The 18,144-nt window shown below is 57.8% G+C and overlaps 1 protein-coding gene across 2 annotated transcripts in view; it reads left to right on the top strand.

Annotated features, from left to right (window-relative positions):
• The first annotated feature begins 46 nt into the window (after positions 1-46).
• The window catches only part of CELSR1 (cadherin EGF LAG seven-pass G-type receptor 1), a 129,200-nt gene continuing 111,102 nt past the window's right edge, over positions 47-18,144 (top strand). For both annotated transcript variants that reach the window (XM_074272097.1, XM_074272096.1), the window contains exon 1: positions 47-4,406. In XM_074272097.1, coding sequence (XP_074128198.1) covers positions 770-4,406 — 3,637 coding nt within the window. In that variant the 5' untranslated portion in view covers positions 47-769. The remainder of the gene's footprint in view (positions 4,407-18,144) is intronic.

The raw sequence follows: 18,144 nt of genomic DNA, 5'->3' as shown, positions 1-18,144 counted from the left end.
GGCCGTGCCGGAGCGGGGAGGCCGGCCGAGGGAGGGAGGCGCGGCAGAAAGGCCGCGGAAGCCGCCGGGCCCGGAGAGCGGTCACTCTGCCGCCGCCGCAGTCCCGGGAGACGGGAACCGGCCCCGGCTTCGCCCCCGGTGCCCCAGGCGGCCTGAGGGAGGCCGGGGGAGAGCGGTCCGCCAGCCCTGGCCCCGCCCCGCCCCGCCCCGTCCGCCCCGCCCCGCTCCACTCCGGCCCCGAGGGCTCGGTCTGCCGGGCTTCCCACGCTAGCTGGCTGGATCCCTTGGCTGCTCGCGGGCCGGCGCTGGGCCATGTGAAGCCGAGAACCGGAGCCCGAGCGGAGCGCTGGACCCGAGCCCCGGAGAAGCCGAGGCGAGCCCCCGGCGGCCGCTCCCGCTCTCCCGCGCCCCCGCCGGCGGCCGCCCCACAGCGCTGGCCGCTCCCTCCCGGCTGGCTAGCTCCGGCACCTTCTCTGGTCTCCCGCTTCCCGGGCGGGGAGCAGGATCGGGCGCCCGCTCCGGGCCCCCGGCCGCCGCTGTCTCGCCTTCCCGGGGGAGGCACCCAGAAGCCATCTTGGAAGCAACTTGGAGGCGAGTTTTGGTTCGCGCGGCGGGAGCGGCGGGGCGGAGGAGAGGCTGCCGCCCGCGCCCGGGCCCCGGCGGGCTGGGAGCCGAGCCCGGGGTCCCCGCCTGCCCGCGCCGCCGGGGCCGGCCGCATGAGGAGCCCGGCTGGCGGCCGCGGCGGGTGCATGGATTGGGGCTCGCGGCCATGGCGCCGCGGCCTCAGCCGCCGGGGCTCCGGATGCTGCTGCCTTCCCTCCTGCTGCTCCTGGCCCTGCTGCCCGAGGCCTGCGGGGGGCGGCCCGCGCCGCCCCCGGCGGCCGCGCCCCGTGGCCCCTGGCTGACTGACCTGGCTCTGGGGCCCGCCTGGAGATACGCGCTGCACTGGGAGCGCACGGCGCCGGGGCCGCGGCCGCGGCTCAAGCTCAGCCCCGACGGGCGCCTGCGGCTGGCCGGGCCCGGCCGAAGAGCGTGGCCGCGGGGCTGCGAGCTGCCCCTGCGCGTGGACATCGCCTCCCGGCGCTCCCCGACGCTGCTGAGCGTGGCCCTGGCGGCGGCCGTCCCCGGCAGGGGCTGCGGCGCCAGCGGCTCGGCCGCCGGGGCACCGGAGCACACCCCCGACCTGGCGGCCCGCGCGCTCCTGGGAGCCGGCCGGGGCCCCGCCTCCCCCTCGGCTCCCGAGTGCTTCCCGGCCCCGGAGCGGGGCGGGCGCGGCCCCGCCGAGGAGCTGCGGGCGGCCCTGGAGGCCCTGACCAGCTTCCCCGACTGCAGGTGCGCGGAAAGCTTCCGTCCGGGCGAGGGAGGGGAGGATGGCAGCGACCCGGGCTGTGAGGGCCCGCCCGCCTTCCCGCTCCGGCCCATCTGCCTGGAGCCGGGGGCCGTGGCCCGCCTGCGCCTGCTGTGCGCTCCGAGGCCGGGCCCGTGGCGGCGCCTGCTCCGGGGAAGGGGCCCCGAGCTCCTGCTGGAGCTGACTCTGGAGGCCGCAGGGCCACTCCCCACGGGGGCCCGGAGGGCCAGGAGAGGGGCGGCAGGGGCCACGAGCCCTCAGTTCCAGCTCCCCAGCTACCAGGTGTCCGTGCCCGAGAACGAGCCGGCCGGCACGCCGGTGATCGAGCTCCGCGCCCAAGACCCCGACGACGGCGAAGCTGGCCGGCTCACCTACCAGATGGAGGCGCTGTTTGACGAGCGCTCCAATGGTTACTTCCACATCGAGCCTGACACCGGGGCGGTGACCACCAGCCGGCCCCTGGACCGCGAGACCAAAGACACCCACGTGTTGAAAGTGACGGCCCTGGACCACGGGTCCCCGCAGCGCTCGGGGGCCACCTACCTCACGGTCACCGTGAGCGACACCAACGATCACAGCCCCGTCTTTGAGCAGGTCGAGTACCGGGAGACCGTCCGCGAGAACCTGGAGGTGGGCTACGAGGTGCTGACCATCCGAGCCACCGACGGGGACGCCCCGTCCAACGCCAACATGCGCTACAGACTCCTGGAAGGGGCCGACGGCCCCTTCGAGATCGATCCCCGCTCCGGGGTGGTCCGGACCCGCGCCCTGGTGGATCGGGAGGAAGTAGCCGAGTACCAGCTCCTGGTGGAGGCCAACGACCAGGGCCGCAACCCGGGCCCCCGCAGCGCCACGGCCACCGTTCGCATCGTGGTGGAGGACGAGAATGACAACTACCCGCAGTTCAGCGAGAAGCGATACGTGGTCCGGGTGCCCGAAGACGTGGCCGTTAACACCCCCATCCTCCGGGTCCAGGCCACCGACCGGGACCAGGGCCAGAACGCGGCCTTGCACTACAGCATCGTCAGCGGCAACCTGAAGGGCCAGTTCTACCTGCACTCCCTGAGCGGGGGGCTGGACGTCATCAACCCGCTGGACTACGAGGCCATCCGAGAGTACACCCTGCGCATCAAGGCCCAGGATGGGGGCCGGCCGCCCCTCATCAACTCCTCGGGCCTGGTGAACGTCCAGGTGCTGGACGTCAACGACAACGCGCCCATCTTTGTGAGCAGTCCCTTCCAGGCGGCCGTGCTGGAGAACGTGCCCCTGGGCCACTCCGTTTTGCACATCCAGGCCGTGGACGCAGACTCCGGGGAGAACGCCCGCCTGCACTATCGCCTGGTGGACGTCACCACCGGGGCGGGCTCCCCGGCCGACCCTTCCGCCCCGACCGACTTCCCCTTTCAGATCCACAACAGCTCCGGCTGGATCACGGTGTGCGCGGAACTGGACCGGGAGGAGGTGGAGCACTACCGCTTCGGGGTGGAGGCCGTAGACCACGGCTCCCCCGTCATGAGCTCCTCGGCCAGCGTGGCCATCACGGTCCTGGACGTGAACGACAACGACCCCGTCTTCACCCAGCCCGTCTACGAGCTTCGCCTGAACGAGGACGCGGCTGTGGGCAGCAGCGTGCTGACCCTGCAGGCCCGCGACCGGGACGCCAACAGCGTCATCACCTACCAGCTGACCAGCGGCAACACCCGGAACCGCTTCGCCCTGAGCAGCCAGAGCGGCGGGGGGCTCATCACCCTGGCCCTGCCGCTGGACTACAAACAGGAGAGGCAGTACGTCCTGGGGGTGACCGCCTCAGACGGCACCCGCTCCCACACCGCCCAGGTCTTCATCAACGTCACCGACGCCAACACCCATCGGCCCGTGTTCCAGAGCTCCCACTACACGGTGAGCGTCCGGGAGGACAAGCCGGTGGGCACCTCCATCGCCACCATCAGCGCCACGGACGAGGACACGGGCGAGAACGCCCGCATCACCTACGTGCTGGAGGACCCGGTGCCCCAGTTCCGCATTCATCCGGACACCGGCACCATCGTCACCCTGATGGAGCTGGACTATGAAGACCAGGCGGCTTACACGCTGGCCATCACGGCCAGGGACAACGGCATCCCCCAGAAATCGGACACCACCTCCCTGGAGATCCTCATCCTGGACGCCAACGACAACGCCCCTCACTTCCTGCGAGATTTCTACCAGGGCTCCGTCTTCGAGGACGCGCCCCCCTCCACCAGCGTCCTGCAGGTGTCCGCCACGGACCGAGACTCGGGCCCCAACGGCCGCCTCCTGTACACCTTCCAGGGCGGGGAGGACGGCGACGGCGACTTCTACATCGAGCCCACCTCCGGGGTGATCCGCACCCAGCGCCGGCTCGATCGGGAGAACGTGGCCGTGTACAACCTGCGGGCCCTGGCCGTGGACAGGGGCAGTCCGGCCCCGCTCAGCGCCTCGGTGGAGATCCAGGTGACCGTGCTGGACATTAATGACAACCCGCCAGTGTTTGACCAGGATGAGCTGGAACTGTTCGTGGAAGAGAACAGCCCGGTGGGCTCGGTGGTGGCGCGGATCCGGGCCGCCGACCCCGACGAGGGCCCCAACGCCCAGATCATGTACCAGATCGTGGAAGGCAACGTGCCCGAGGTTTTCCAGCTGGACCTGCTGAGTGGGGACCTGCGGGCCCTGGTGGAGCTGGACTTCGAGCGCAGGCGGGAGTACATGCTGGTGGTCCAGGCGACCTCGGCCCCGCTGGTCAGTCGCGCTACCGTGTACATCCGCCTCGTGGACCAGAACGACAATCCTCCTGTGCTCCCGGACTTCCAGGTGCTCTTCAACAACTATGTGACCAACAAGTCCAACAGCTTTCCCACGGGAGTCATCGGCCGCATTCCGGCCCACGACCCGGACCTCTCGGACAGCCTCAACTATACCTTCTTGCAGGGCAACGAGCTCAACCTGCTCCTGCTCAACCCCGACACCGGGGAGCTGCAGCTCAGCCGAGACTTGGACAACAACCGACCTCTGGAAGCCCTCATGGAGGTGTCTGTATCAGGTAAGAATTCAGGCTGGCTGGGGGGGAGGGGGGAGAGGGAGAGGCAGGCCTTCCGCAGGCCGGTGCGGGCCCTCGGAGACGGGCAGAGACCAAGCTTGAATAAGTCACTTGACCTCTAGGGTTCAGGGTCAGCAGGTGGAGGTGTGGAGCAGGGGGAAGCCTGGGAGAGCAGCTAGGACAGCCACCCTCCCCTGTAAGCTGGACATCTTCCTGTTGGGTTCATTCCCATCTTAGAAGCTGGGATAAGGTGAGCTGGGTTTAGAAGGGCTCTGCTCAGGAAAAACTCCGGAGGGGGTGTTCAGGGGCGCTCAGCTCGGGCTCTTGCTGCTCCCCACCTGCGTGTGTGAAGGGCTGAGACGTTGTCTCTTTCCTGGGCTTCCGGGAGACCCCGAGGCCTTTCAGCCCCAAGTCTGGCTCTGTAAGCCGGCTCTTGTGAATGACTAGTACTTCTAAGACAAAACTGATCGAGATTGTGACTATTTTTTCAAAAGGATGACTTACATTTCCTTAGTAATCGAGCCCATTGATGGCCCCTCGTCGAGTCCCCGCTTTGTGCCAGGCCCTGGGTGGAGGCGGCAGGATTATGGCCACTTTAAACTGAGGCTGGGCCAGGATTGGAGGCCAGGGCCTGCTGAGCCCGAGTCTTGTTTCCTTTCCCTGTCCCAGGGAGCACTCCCCAGCTGCCATGCAGGCCTGGGGCCTGTGCTTGGAGATCCTTGCTTGGAAGGCACGCGGGTCTGTCCTCAAAGGTCAGAGGTCTCCCCAGGTGCCAGTTAGCAAAAGGTACGGCATGGGGGGAAGGGAGGGCTGAGTCTGGGGCTCTCTGAGACTCAGCTGGACATCTCCCTCCAGGCCAAAGGTCAGTGAGCACCCCAGCCCCTATCTGAGCATTTATGGGTCACCTGCTGTACATCAGGCACTGTGCTAGCCTCTGGGATGGGAAAGGCAGAGTGCCACGGTTCTGGCCCCCGAAAGGACTCTCTACTTTCTAACTGGGTGACCTTCTCTAAGCCTCAGTGTTCCCATCTGCAAAGTGGGGACACTGGCTGATGGGAGGAAGAGCATCTGTAAAGAGTGAATCTGGGAGTAATTAAGATACTCTATGTGCTGGTGAGGGGCACTCATCAGGATGTTGCTTACCCATTCATTATCTCATCTGATGAGTCAGGGCCAGGACTGCAATTATGCCCATTCTGCAGAGGAGGAAATTGAGGTGTAAAGTAGTCAAATGACTTTCTATGGCTCCCCCTGCTAATTAATGATAGGGTAGGGCCAGGACCCGGCTCCTCAGGCTCCCAGGCCAGGTTCCACCTTACCTGACATCAGGGCATCCAAGGAGGAAAGCCAACCCGAACGCCTGAAGATGCTTGAGTGGGACAGCTGGGAGATGTCATGATGTCATGGAGTGGAAAGGCCTCTGGGGAGCAGAGATCAAAGGCTGTCTTTGCTACTTATGGTATAGTGACCCGGCTCCGTCTCCAAGACTTGCTTGCTTTCCATTTGGGTAAACTGAGGGCCTTGGACTAGTTGCTAGCTAATCTCTAACCCCTCAGTCCCCACAGACCTTCTGTTACCCCTGAAGGGGGAGCAGGGCCTGGTGAGCCACCGGCAGCAGACCCCAGACCCCAGGGAAGCTGGGACAGGGGCAGTGAAGGTGGGTCCGTGCTAGGTCTGGACTTGCCCATCCCAGATTGTGGTCTCCGCTGGTTTTCCCTGAGGCCCAGCTGAGATGGAGGGGCAAAGACCACTGAAAGGCAGAGCCAGGAGGGAATTAGAACAGAGAATATCAGCATGGAGGGAGCCTAGAACAGGGGATGTCAGGGCTGGGAGGGAGCTTAGAACAGGGGGTGTCAGAGCTGGGAGGGAGCTTAGAACAGGGGGTGTCAGAGCTGGGAGGGAGCTTAGAACAGGGGATGTCTGAGCTGGGAGGCAGCTTAGAACAGGGGGTGTCAGGGCTGGGAGGGAGCTTAGAACAGGGGATGTCAGGGCTGGGAGGGAGCTTAGAACAGAGGGTGTCAGGGCTGGGAGGGAGCTTAGAACAGGGGGTGTCAGGGCGGGGAGGGAGCTTAGAACAAGGGATGTCAGGGCTGGTAAGAGCCTTAGAACAGGGGATGTCAGAGCTGGGAGGGAGCTTAGAACAGGGGATGTCAGGGCTGGGAGGGAGCTTAGAACAGGGGATGTCAGGGCTGGGAGGGAGCTTAAAATAGGGGAGGTCAGAGTTTGGAAAGAACTTAGAATAGGGAATGAAAGAATTGGGAGGGGCCTTAGAACAGGGGGTGTCAGAGCTGGGAGGGGCCTGAGAATCAACTTATTTTTATTTTTAGTTCTAAATTCCCACCCTCCCTCAAGTGAGAAGGCCAGAAATCCCAGGCCGCAGATGTACAGTCTGTACTAGCCATAATAAGTCAATATCCGAGAGAAAAAAGCATAATAGGATATTAGAGCTTGCTAGGCCCTGATTTTACAGCCCAGGAAACTGAGTCCCAGAGGGCGACTTGCTTCCTAGGAGTGTCTTCTCTTCTGAAGTACTCACTGGGGGTGGGGTGGGGGTTGAGTTTCTGGATCTCCTGGGACAAAGCCCCATCCCCCAGGCAGCAGAGAATTAATTGTGCTAATTAGCTCCTTCCTCACTCTGTTTCTTTGTTTACACCTCTAGCTGAGCTCTTTATATAGTAGCTGGAAGTGGGGAGGATTCCGTGGGGAAGGGCCCTCCTTGCTGCTTTTATCCGTGAGCTTGATGAGTCACAGACTGGCGCGACGGAGGCAGGTTGGGGAGCAGTTGTGCCGGCGTCTCAGCCACTCGGGCAGCTGGCAGGCTTGTGGCCCAGAGGCCCTTGCTGGCTGGCTGTAGTTCCCGGGACGCCTTTACACTCTTGAAAGTTATTGAGGACTCTCCAGAGTTTATGTGGAAAATATCTATTGACACATATCTATTATTTTTATTTATTATATGTTACATATAAGTATATATAATATATAATAGAAATCATAGAGTTATAAATTATAATAGCATCATCCTTAAAGTAGTTGGGACTTGGAGGACCCTCTGAGAGGGTCTCAGAGGCTCTCCTGGGGTCCCTGGACCCCTATCGCTCTAGTCCAACAGCACTCCCAGACGGTTACTCAGACCCAGAATCCCACAGCTAGTCCCCGTCCAGACCCCGGAGTCCTCCTGGGAGGGTTCCCCCTGGCAGAACTCTCTGAGTGGGGACGCCGCGGCTTCCTGTGGGGAACGGGGGAGCCGGCTTTTGGGTGGGCCTCCGCCTAGGTGACCCGGGGCCCCTTCACCTCTCTCTGAAGATCAGGGCTCCCATGGCCCGTCCCGTTGTACCTAATGTTCGATGCCTCGGAAGTTTTGAAGGCCTCAGGGGCTGTTATTTGGGCTGGAGACCTTAAAGCTTCTGTGGTTGGGCTATTTGTCCTCCAGTAAAAACCAACTGTGTGGGGAAGTCTCCTAATGACGGTATCTAAGTATGGGGTGTCTAGTTACAAAGGCCTTTCTGCACATTCTCTCAGGTGCCTCCCCGCAGGCCCCGAGGGAGGGAGGGCAAAGCTTATTACCCATATTTTATAGTCGAGGAAACCCGAGCCCAAAGCAGAAGTGATTTGTTCTGGTGCCCCGGTTAAGAATTGTCGGAACTTGGACTCTAAGGGGATCTCCCGATGGCCAGGCCCAGCCTCTGTGTGGAGGCCTCCGACTGAAATCCTGCCTCCTGGATGCTTGGACGGGTCCATAGCTTTGCAGACGGGGAAAGTGAAGCCATGGGCCTTGCTGGTCCCAGTTAGGAGGCCAGGGCTTCTCCCCTGTGGTGGCCGGAATCCACCCCTTTTGTGCGACATCCGTAGCCCCCTCCTCTTCATCCAGGTGGTCACGGCACTTGCCTACAGGAGGGGTCCCCGCTGCCTGGAGCCCAAGGAGGGCGGCCGGCTTTCTGAAAGGGCCTTCTCCATTGTTCTTCTCCAAGTGTGCAGCTTGGAAAGCCGAGCCTTGGAAGCAGCCGAGGAAGGCTTGTCAGTGACAGACTGGGCTTGTTCCCAGGCGGGCCTGGGCCCGGGGCCTGGCGGGCAGGGAGCTTGGCAGCAGAGGTGCCCTCGGTGCTTTGCTTCACGGAGGCCGGGCTCCGAGGAGCGGCAGGGGAAGCTCGCCCTCGTGCCAGGCGTGCAGATTCGGACAGAGGCAGATGGTATCAGGAGTGCAGAGCACATGGAAAAAACCCATCCATCGCTCCTTGTTGCTCATGGCCGCAGGGGAATCGTTGTAAACTTCTTGTTCATCCTTGGCTCACGACTGGAGTCCAAAGGTTCATAGGAAAAGAAAAACACGATGCAACCAAGCGGTACATAGTGAGTGCAGGACCGCCAGACCGGGTGCGAATCCTGCCGCTGACGCTTGGATGAACACCCCTCATACAGGGAACAAAGCCCTTATTAGCTTCAGTCGGTACCGGCAAAGAGCTGGATTTGGGGCGACAGGACAGTAAGACGGCCCCTGCCGGAAGGAGCTCCCTTCTTAATGGGGAAGCCACCCCAGGAAGTCAGAAAGGAGGCGGCAGCCTCAGAGGGCCGCCAGGGCATGTCCACTGATGCGGAACCACTGTCCGGTACCCAGGACTCTGGTGATAGGGATGTGTGTGGCCTCCGGGAAGCCATGTCTCTTCCCCAGACTCAGTTTTCCCATCTGTAAAATGAAGAGATTGGACTTCATGGCCACTAAGGCCCAGCTCGCCATCTGGGCTTTACAGTGTGGATATTTTATGAGAGCTAACAAAAGGGGCTGGGGGGGGGATTTAGCCTTAGGGAACAGCGCAGGTGAAAAGCTTGGCTGGAGAAAGCAAGGTGGGCCTAGGGAAAGCCCTGCATTTGGTTTGGGAGAGAATACTGCGGTGAGGGAGGCTGGCTGGGGGGGGGGGGTTATTCAGCTGTAGGAGGAACAAGCAAGGCCGCTTGTGGGTAAGAAGGGCTTGGGGGGGGGCTGAGAGCTTCGGAAGGCTGTGTGCATGCAGAGGAAGAGGAAGGACACCTGTCACTCCGTCAGCTCTCCTTCTGTGTCCCAGCACCCCGCAGAGAACCCTGCAGGGAACGGGGGTCTCCTCAACCTTGGGAGACTTGACTTGGTGGGAGCAGAAGTAAAACCTGAGAGGGGAGAAGGGATTGATTGGTATGGAAAATAAAGGGTGGCAGGGAGCAGATGTGGGGGGCAGGAGGGCTTGCGGGTCATACAGTCAGTGTTTAACAACCGGCTTTCTGCAGGAGGGAAGAGGAAATGCACTTTAGGTTTAACCTGTCTTATTTATATTTTCTCCTCATTTTCCCAAGTCTAAGCAATCAACAAAACATTAAGTCAAGGCCTGATTTTGTAATCCATTTCCGAGGTGTAAATACTCACTGAAAATTTAACAGCCGGCTCCTGAGCCCACAGTCTTGCTTATAGGGAAGTGCGGGTGGGGCTTCCCTTAACCAGGGTGCTAACACTTCTGCAAGGTTTCCCCTTGGCTTCTGGTCTGGATTTCTTTAAATAGATTCAGTGGGGGTGGGGTGGGGGAAGAGTGAAGGGGAGAGAGAAGAAGCACCAGGGGTAGCTCAGGGGCTGTGGGGGGAGAGGGTGGTCCCGCTGGCAGAGCCCTGGACCGGGGCAGGCCGCCAGGAGGATCGGGTCGGTCGGTGGGGATGCATGGACAGACCGAGAGTGAAGTCTCACGCGGGGGCCAGGGAGGGTGTGGACCAGGGTCAGGGCGGGAGAGAGGGAATAAAAGGGACCCAGTGCTGGGGCCCAGAGGGAAGGGAGCCGCAAGTTCGAGGCGGCGCACATTTTACAAAGGAGGAGAGCTGGGAGCCTCCCCCTGAAGCTGGCAAAGGAGGGTGACACTACCTGATTTCTCTGGATTATTTTAAGATGTGCAGCATATAGATAATATAAAAATCGACGCAGCTATCTAAATATCTCGGGTTGAGAACTTAGGAGGGTTCTACTTTTGGAAATATGTGTGTGCGTCCACAGATAACTATATGTGTGTGTCCACTGAGCTCTATAATATCCACATCCATGTGTGTGTATATGGAACACGTGTGAGTTTCACAACTCGGCGAGGAAGAACATTAATGGTATCATCATCTCCATTTCACAGATAGGGAAACAGAGGCTGGGCGATTTGCCCAGGTCGCCCAATCAGCACCGGGCCACAAACGTCACTGATTATAGCTCCCACACCATCTCGACATTGTGCTCTTAAACAACGATCCCCAAGGGCTACGGGATCAGTCAGAGGGGAGGGGCCCGTCTCACCCCCCCCTCCCCCGACGGCCGGTCGGAGTCTCCACCTGGACCATACCTCTGTCATGACAGCCTCACGTTCCCCCTCTCCCTCCCGGTGCTGCTTCCCCCTTCTCTGCCCCTCTGGGAAGTGACAGCCTTACCCTCACCCGGTGATCTTTGTAGCTGCAAAATTCCCGCTGCTCTGGAACATAGATAGCCACCAGGGGAAGGAAAGGCTGACCAGTGCTCCTGATCAAAAACCGTTTGGAGAACACTACTCTAGAAAAGGAAACTTGGTTCCTTTGTTTTCCAGCCTGGTTCGTTCAACCCTTTTAAATTGCTTTCTGTGTGCCAGACCCTATGCTTGCTTCTGAGGACACACAGCTGAAACCTTTACTTCCCTTCCCAGTCTCCCAGCTTCAGGAGGAGGTGGGAGGCTTGGAAGGGCTGGCCTGAATTAAATTCGATGCCATCCACATAGTAGGTTCTCAGGAAGTACCATGTTGTTTCCTCCAAACAGTGGAAACTTAATTAAGTTCTAATTATTCAGCTACAAATATGTTATTGTAAATGAAAGAAATACAAGGCTGAGTGGAAAACAATCCAACCAATGGGCTGAAAGAGCCAATTTTATCATTCCTGATTTTGCCAGAACAGATTAAATAGGTGTTGACATGTTCCCGGAGGCTGGTGGGGCTGCCGGGGACAGTGGCCAGGGCTGGGGGAGGAAATTGGATGCTGACTTTTCTCTCTTTGCTGGCTTAGCCCCCTGGGCTCTGTTTCCTAAGAGTTGCTATGGGCCGAGCTACTTCTGCAGCTATCTTTGGCTATCTGATCTAAATAATGTGTGGTTTGGTTCTATAGGGCATGGCTCACTTCAATCAAGCTATTTACTATGTTAGCACTGGGAGATAAGGCCCTGGGGAAGGGCCCGCTTTCTTCTGCTAAGGGTGCTTTGCTCAAGCAGCAATTTCTTTTCTTCTTTTTAAATAGCTTTTTATTGCTTTCATCATGTGTAAAGACAAATTTTAACATCCATTTGAAAATTGTGAGTTCCAAATTTTCTCCTCACCCCTTGCTCGCTTCCCTCCTCCCTAAGGCAAAAAGCAATTTGAATAAGTTATATTTGTGCAATCATGTAAAACATATTTTCATCTTAGTTATGCCATGAAAGAAGAAAACAGTCAAAGAAAAAAAAACCATGAAAACAATAGAGAAAGTGAAAAAGTATGCTTCGATTTGCATTCAGAGTCCATCAGTTCTTCCTCTGGATGTGAATTGTGAAGACCCAGTTAGCCCCCGGATACCTTAGAATCAGCCGGAGTCAGCATAAGCAAAAGTCTTTAGGGGTACAAGTGAAAGGAATGGACACAGGATCTCTGGGACCTTCCCTTTCCTTCGCTACCACTGGCTTGTCTTACTCCATCCCCTAATCCCTCCCACAATTCTCTGTGTACACCAAAAGATTGAACCAGCCCAGAATAGTGAGAAGGGCCATTTTCCAAGCATATGCTAATAGAATATTGTCCAATCTGTTGTCCGACCTCAGGGCATCCATTCAGAATTTCAGCCCTTTAAAGTGAATGGCAGTTTTCCTGAGACCTTTGAAGGTCTCTTGTTGGTTTAAAGTTTATCATTGTACAAAGTTACCGTTACTGTGTCCACTGTTCTGGTTCTGCTCATTTCACTCAGCATCAGTTCATGAAAGTCTTCCCAGGTTTTTTTGTTTTGTTTTTTTAATTATAGCTTTTTATTGACAGTACATATGCCTGGCTAATTTTCAACATTGACCCTTGTACTCACTTCTGTTCTAACTTTTCCCTTCGCTCCCTTCACCCCCCCCAGATGGCAGGTAGTCTCATACATGTTAAACAGGTTAAAGTATATCTTAAATACAATATATATGTGTAGATCCATGCAGTTCTCTTGTTGCGCAAGAAAAATCAGATTCAAAATAACCTTTCCCAGGTTGTTTTCCCCAGGATGAGCCTCCTGCTCATCATTTCTTCTAGCACGATAATATCTCATCACAATCACACGCCGCATCTTGTTTGGCCATTCCCTCAATTTCCAATTCTTTGTCACCACAAAAAGAGCTACTTAAGATTTTTGTACCTGTAGATCCTTACCTATTATTTTTGCTCTTTTGGGGATATAGACCTGGTAGTTGTTGCTGTATCCAAGGGCATAAAGCATCATTTTCAGCATTTTCCCAGTAAACTGCTTTTACCTGCCAGCTCCAAGCCAGTGCTCGATGGAGGCCTTTCTCAGGAAGCCTTGCTATGTTTATGAGCTATGTAATCCTGGGCTAGTTACCTACTCTCGCGTTTTCTAGTCCCCTCCCTTATAAGATGAGGGGCTGGAAGAGGTGGTCGTGACTTCCTTCCACGTCTCCGTTCCACTATCCAGTTAGAAGAGTAAATAACCTTCTTTCCCATGGGGTGCTTCTGGGATACACTAGCCAATGGATGAAGGCCAGGACCAGATGCTGGAGAATTGAGGTGGTAGGCCCCGTAAATGAAGAGAAGGGAAAATGTAGATGTTATAGAAGTAGAATGGGTAACAATTGTCACCTTGGGGATAGAAGAAGGGGGAGAGTTGAGTATGTTTCTGAGGCTCTGAATAGGAAGGGGGATAGTGCCCTCAACAGAAATCGAGATGTTCAGAAGAGGGGCTTTTGGGGGAGAGATGACGTCTGTTTGGGGTGTGGTGTTTGAGACCCAGGTTTCAAGGATTGTCAAACCCCCGTAGACAGCTGGACCTGTGAGAGAGACCTCGGAAGAGGCTGGTCTGGAGCTCTGGCAGTCATTTGCACAGAGACGGACTTGGTGAAGTCACCAAGAGGGAGTCGGTAGAGCTAATTAGTGGAGACCCTGTAGAAGATAAGCCAGTAAAAGAGGAGGAGCAGCAGCAGCCAGAAGGCTGGGGAGCCGGCGCAGGAAAGGCCGTTGCCAGCTTTTTCCAAGACTGTAGCTGAGAATGGGAGGAGAAGAGGATGAGAGCTGGGAGGGACCGAGCGATGAGCTGAGGGATGGGAGAGTCTGGGGTGTGTTCAGCCACGGCAAAGACAAGTCTACAGAGAGACAAGCAGAACTACAGGGAAGAGCCCAGCGGGGACCAGGGGCTGGAGGAGATGAGATCGGATGAAGAACAATAGCAGGGGAGGTGCTTGGATTTTCAAGTTTTTAATTATATTTCTTATTGTATTGGGGGCCAGAAATATCATTCCCTTTTTTTGTGGGCTTTTGGAAAGGCCCATCTTACTGCCTTTGGTTCCTGGGCTTCAGCTGTGCTTGTTTAAGAAAATCTCTTAAAAGAGGGAGGTTTGGCGCATGAACAGCAATGACTGGATCCAGGAATCTCCAAGTGTCAGGGCCAGATGAGAAACAACTGTAGAGCGGCCAGCCTTGCTTGCCTCGGGCTCCAAGAAGTGATCAGAGGTGGGGGGGGGGGTCTCACCCTGAAAAAATCCTTAGTTCTCACAGCAGGAATGAAATGGGTTGATGAAGAATCATAGGTTCAAACTTTTGCTCCACCAGATTGATCAGTTTCTCTGGGCCTCAGTTCCCTCGCCTGTCAAAGGGGCTGCCCCACGTAAGGTCGTATGCGCCTCGAAAGCTATAACAACATGAAACTTGGCCCTGAGCAATTTGGGGGGATAAGCTAAAGTACCTGTGCATGCTCCGGTGCCAGATTCCCAAGGGGCTGGAATGGGCTCATGGTGCTACAGCACACGGCAGATGCTTAATCAGCGTTTGAATTGAATCCTGACCCCGACTTCCATTTCTCTGCACTGCCAAGGTCACAGAGCACCCCCTTCCACACCATCTTTGAGGGAGCGAGTTCAAATGCTGCTGCCCCACTTTGTAGATGAGGCAGCTCAGTGGCAGAGAGGAGAAGGGGCTTGCCTGGAGCCTCAGCTCATAGCTAGTGAGTAGAAGCAAGGTTTCAGGCTCGTAGAACAGGACGGACTTTAGTTTCTTCTTAGCGACCCAGAACAAAGTTGACCAGAGCCGCACGAGTACCAGCAACATGGCTTGGCCTTGCTCCGATCTGTTCATTACAGCTAATAACAATTCATTCCCGGAAGGCTGTGTGGTACTGATTTGAAGGACTTGTGTTCACATCCTGGGGGTCTCTGTGGACTTTTTTCCTGGGGAACATGGCTTGGGACTTAGGTCTCTCAGAGTCTTCCAGGATCCACAGCCCTGGAACAGAAGCTCAGAATTCCCGAGCCAGGAGGGCCCTCGGAGCTGTTAGATCCAGCCATTCTTGGTTAAGATTTCCTTCCACAACGAGGCTGACTCTAACAAGGCAAGCGCAGGAGTTCTACAAACACAACTACAAAGTACTCACTCAGAGAAATAAGCAGAGATAAGGAGATTCCCTGCTCCAGATCGGCCGTCCCAGCAAAATAAACACCACAGAAGCTCCCAAATTAAGGAGCATGAAGACAAACACTGTCTCTGTGGCCTACGGGAAGGGAAAACGTTTCCTCCCTCCATCCTCTCATCTAGTGACTTAGACACAGAGCTATAGGGTCATTGTGAGGCAAAAGGGGTCCCGAAGCTCTTTAGTCCAGAGTAGGAGGAAATCCTACAAAGGTAGTTAAGTGACTTGCCCAACATCACAAGGGTGAAGGGTCTCTTTAGGTCACTCAAAAAATAAATAAACAAAAGCTCAAGTCAGTCCTGGAGGGAAAAAACAGAAAAGACAGGGTGCCGGGGCCAGCAGACTGTAAGGAAGCCACATTAAGCACAGCACTCACTGCTGTTGGTATTGTGTCAGCATGGGGGTCTGGGGCCGCTGAGGCAGGAGGAAGCTTTGGAGGCTGCGGAGCGAACAGGTGGCTTTGTCTGCCACCCCTCCCCCACACTATTCTGCCCCTCTGAGTGGGAGGCCGCTCTGGGGACCAGTTTGCCTTTTAGTCAGAATGGCTTTAGGGGGTCGGCTTTTGCCCGGCTCCCTCCTGCTTCCTGGTGATAGTGGGGGCGGAGGCAAACTCCCTAGTGTTTGTCATCAGTCAGAGGCAGGGCAGGCAGCTGTTGGGGGTGAGAACGGTCTGGCACCCACCTGGGGGGAGGGAAATGGCGTATTATGGCCCAGGGGGCCTCCCGGAGCCTTTCCAGCTCGGCCCTTCCATGCAGCTGTGGAAAATCCAAGCCCTAATTGCACGTGTCCCCGTTATCACTGGAGAGGGGATGGAAAATCCTGGATTTCCTTTCTATTCAGTGTGCCCAGGGGGGTGGTGGGGGGTGGCTGTGTGTGTGTGTGTGTGTGTGTGTGTGTGTGTGTGTGTGTGTGTGTGTGTGTGTGTGTGTGTGTGTCCAACTGTGGTCTTTGGGAAAGGAAAACAGTTTCCTCCATCAGCTCCCTGAAAGCCAGTCTACCGTCCAGCCAGACACTGTGCTAAGTGGGAGGGGAAGGGGGAGGCTCGCAGACAACACCTGTGACCTGGAGCTGTGCCCAGGTAAAAGGAAAGAAGGCTGGCAGGGAGGGCGAGCTGGGGCGCTGGCGAGCAGCCCCCCCGGAAGCCGCCCTCCTGCTCCCACACTTACCTGGGACTCCGCTGTCTCTGTGCCTGCAGGAACACACGGGAGCCGCTGCCAGTGGCTGCCGGAGACCCCCCCCCAGAGCTGCAGAACGGCTCTCCTCCTGGGAGGGGACGACACAAGGAGACTGGGAGCAGCTGCTGCTCTCTGACCTCTCACCTCTTCCCTCTGCCCCCAGTGCGGCTCATTCCCAGCCCAAAACACCTGTGTCAGCAAAGGCCGCCTTGCAGCTCCACAAGTGATGACCCACAGCTGTGGAGGCTCCTGGGGAGCTGACCTGCCCCTTAGCCTGTGCCGAGCTCTGATGAGAAATGGGGCGCCCAGTGGGTGCCGCTCAGGGGAGTGGGCAAGCCCCCGGCCCAGGGCCCAGACTGGCTGGGGAGGGGCCGGCCAGGCCCTCTGCTCCAAACTGTGGGCCGGGAAACTGAGGCCCAGGAGGCCCTGAGAGGGCGAGGGTCACCAGGGGGGTTCTCAAACAGGTCCTCGGACTTCACGTCCAGGATGATTCCCTTGTTCCAGTGGGGAAACTGAGGCCCTCAGAGGTGAGGATCGAAGGGGGAGGAAATTCAGATAAATGGGACCAATGATGCTGAAATACCCAGAAGTGGGTTCTCACAGTAAAGGCAGACTCCAGATTGCAGGATTCAGAGCGGGCAGGAACCTCTGCAAGGTACAGATGGGCAGATGCAGCATGCATGTGGGTTTAGGTATGCACGTGCACGCTAGTGGAGGCGTTTCTGACTGGCTGCATCCGTCCTTCCGCATCCGTGGCCGTCTGTCCAGCAGCGATCTTGTCTGTGTCTGTCATTAATCTAGTATTATTATCTCTCATTTGTAGCTAACTGCATCTCTCCTCTCCCTCTCCTCTCTCTTTCTGCCTCCCTTGTCCTCCTCTTCCTTTTACTCTCACCCTCTCTTCTTTCCCCATCTCTGTCTCTGCCCCCATTAGAATGGGAGCACCCTGAGGTCGCTCCGTACTTTTCTGCATCGTCCCCGGGCTTTGGAGGCAGGGAGGCCGACTGTCAGTCGACTGACTGAGCGCTGCCTGCCATCTGGAAGGCTCCCTTTGCTGGCACCGCCGGCTGCCTCTGGCTGCCTTCAGAAAGGCCTTCGGGAATCTCTCCATCTAAATGAAGTTCTCGGCTCTCCTCTGACAGGCTCGTCTTGCTGAGCCGGCCCCCCTCCCCCTCCCAGCAGCGCCTCCCAGGACTCTCTGGGAGACTGCCCACAGGTGTGCGCCGGCCCCGGCGGGACAGGCAGAGGGGCTGCACAGGAGACAGTGAAATCCTTAGACTGCTTCTCCTTCCTTTTCTGGAAATCCCCAGCCCGGCCGTCCTGGACACGTGCTTCCCGCGTGTCGCTGCCTGTTCTTGGGGATGCGTCATTTCCTCGCGTTGTTCTTATAGCACCCGAATGGGAGAAGCCACTGGTGGCTTTGCTGGGACCCCGGGCAGCCTCTGGAGAGAGAAAAGAATTACTAGCATTGGGAAGGAGCCTGTTACTGAGGCTCTCAGAGCGGGAAAGGAGCATTACACATAAAGGTGCTGGTGCACCTGGAGGGGCCTGAGAACAGGGCGACATGGGCTGGGAGGGAGCCTAGAACAGGGGGTGTCAGGGCCGGGAGGGAGCCTAGAACAGGGGGTGTCAGAGCTGGGAGGGAGCTTAGAACAGGGGATGTCAGAGCCGGGAGAGAGAGCGTAGAACAGGGCATGTCTGGGCCGGGAGGGAGCCTAGAACAGGGGGTGTCAGGGCTGGGAGGGAGCCTAGAACAGGGCATGTCAGGGCCGGGAGGGAGCTTAGAACAGGGGATATCAGAGCCGGGAGGGAGCCTAGAACAGGGGATGTCAGGGCCGGGAGGGAGCCTAGAACAGGGGGTGTCAGGGCCGGGAGGGAGCCTAGAACAGGGGGTGTCAGAGCTGGGAGGGAGCTTAGA

Source organism: Sminthopsis crassicaudata, chromosome 5 (assembly GCF_048593235.1).
Source record: "Sminthopsis crassicaudata isolate SCR6 chromosome 5, ASM4859323v1, whole genome shotgun sequence".
NCBI classification, from domain to species: Eukaryota; Metazoa; Chordata; class Mammalia; order Dasyuromorphia; family Dasyuridae; genus Sminthopsis; species Sminthopsis crassicaudata.
The sequence above is the reverse complement of the archived record's forward strand: the minus strand, read 5'-3'. Positions and strand labels throughout refer to the sequence as shown.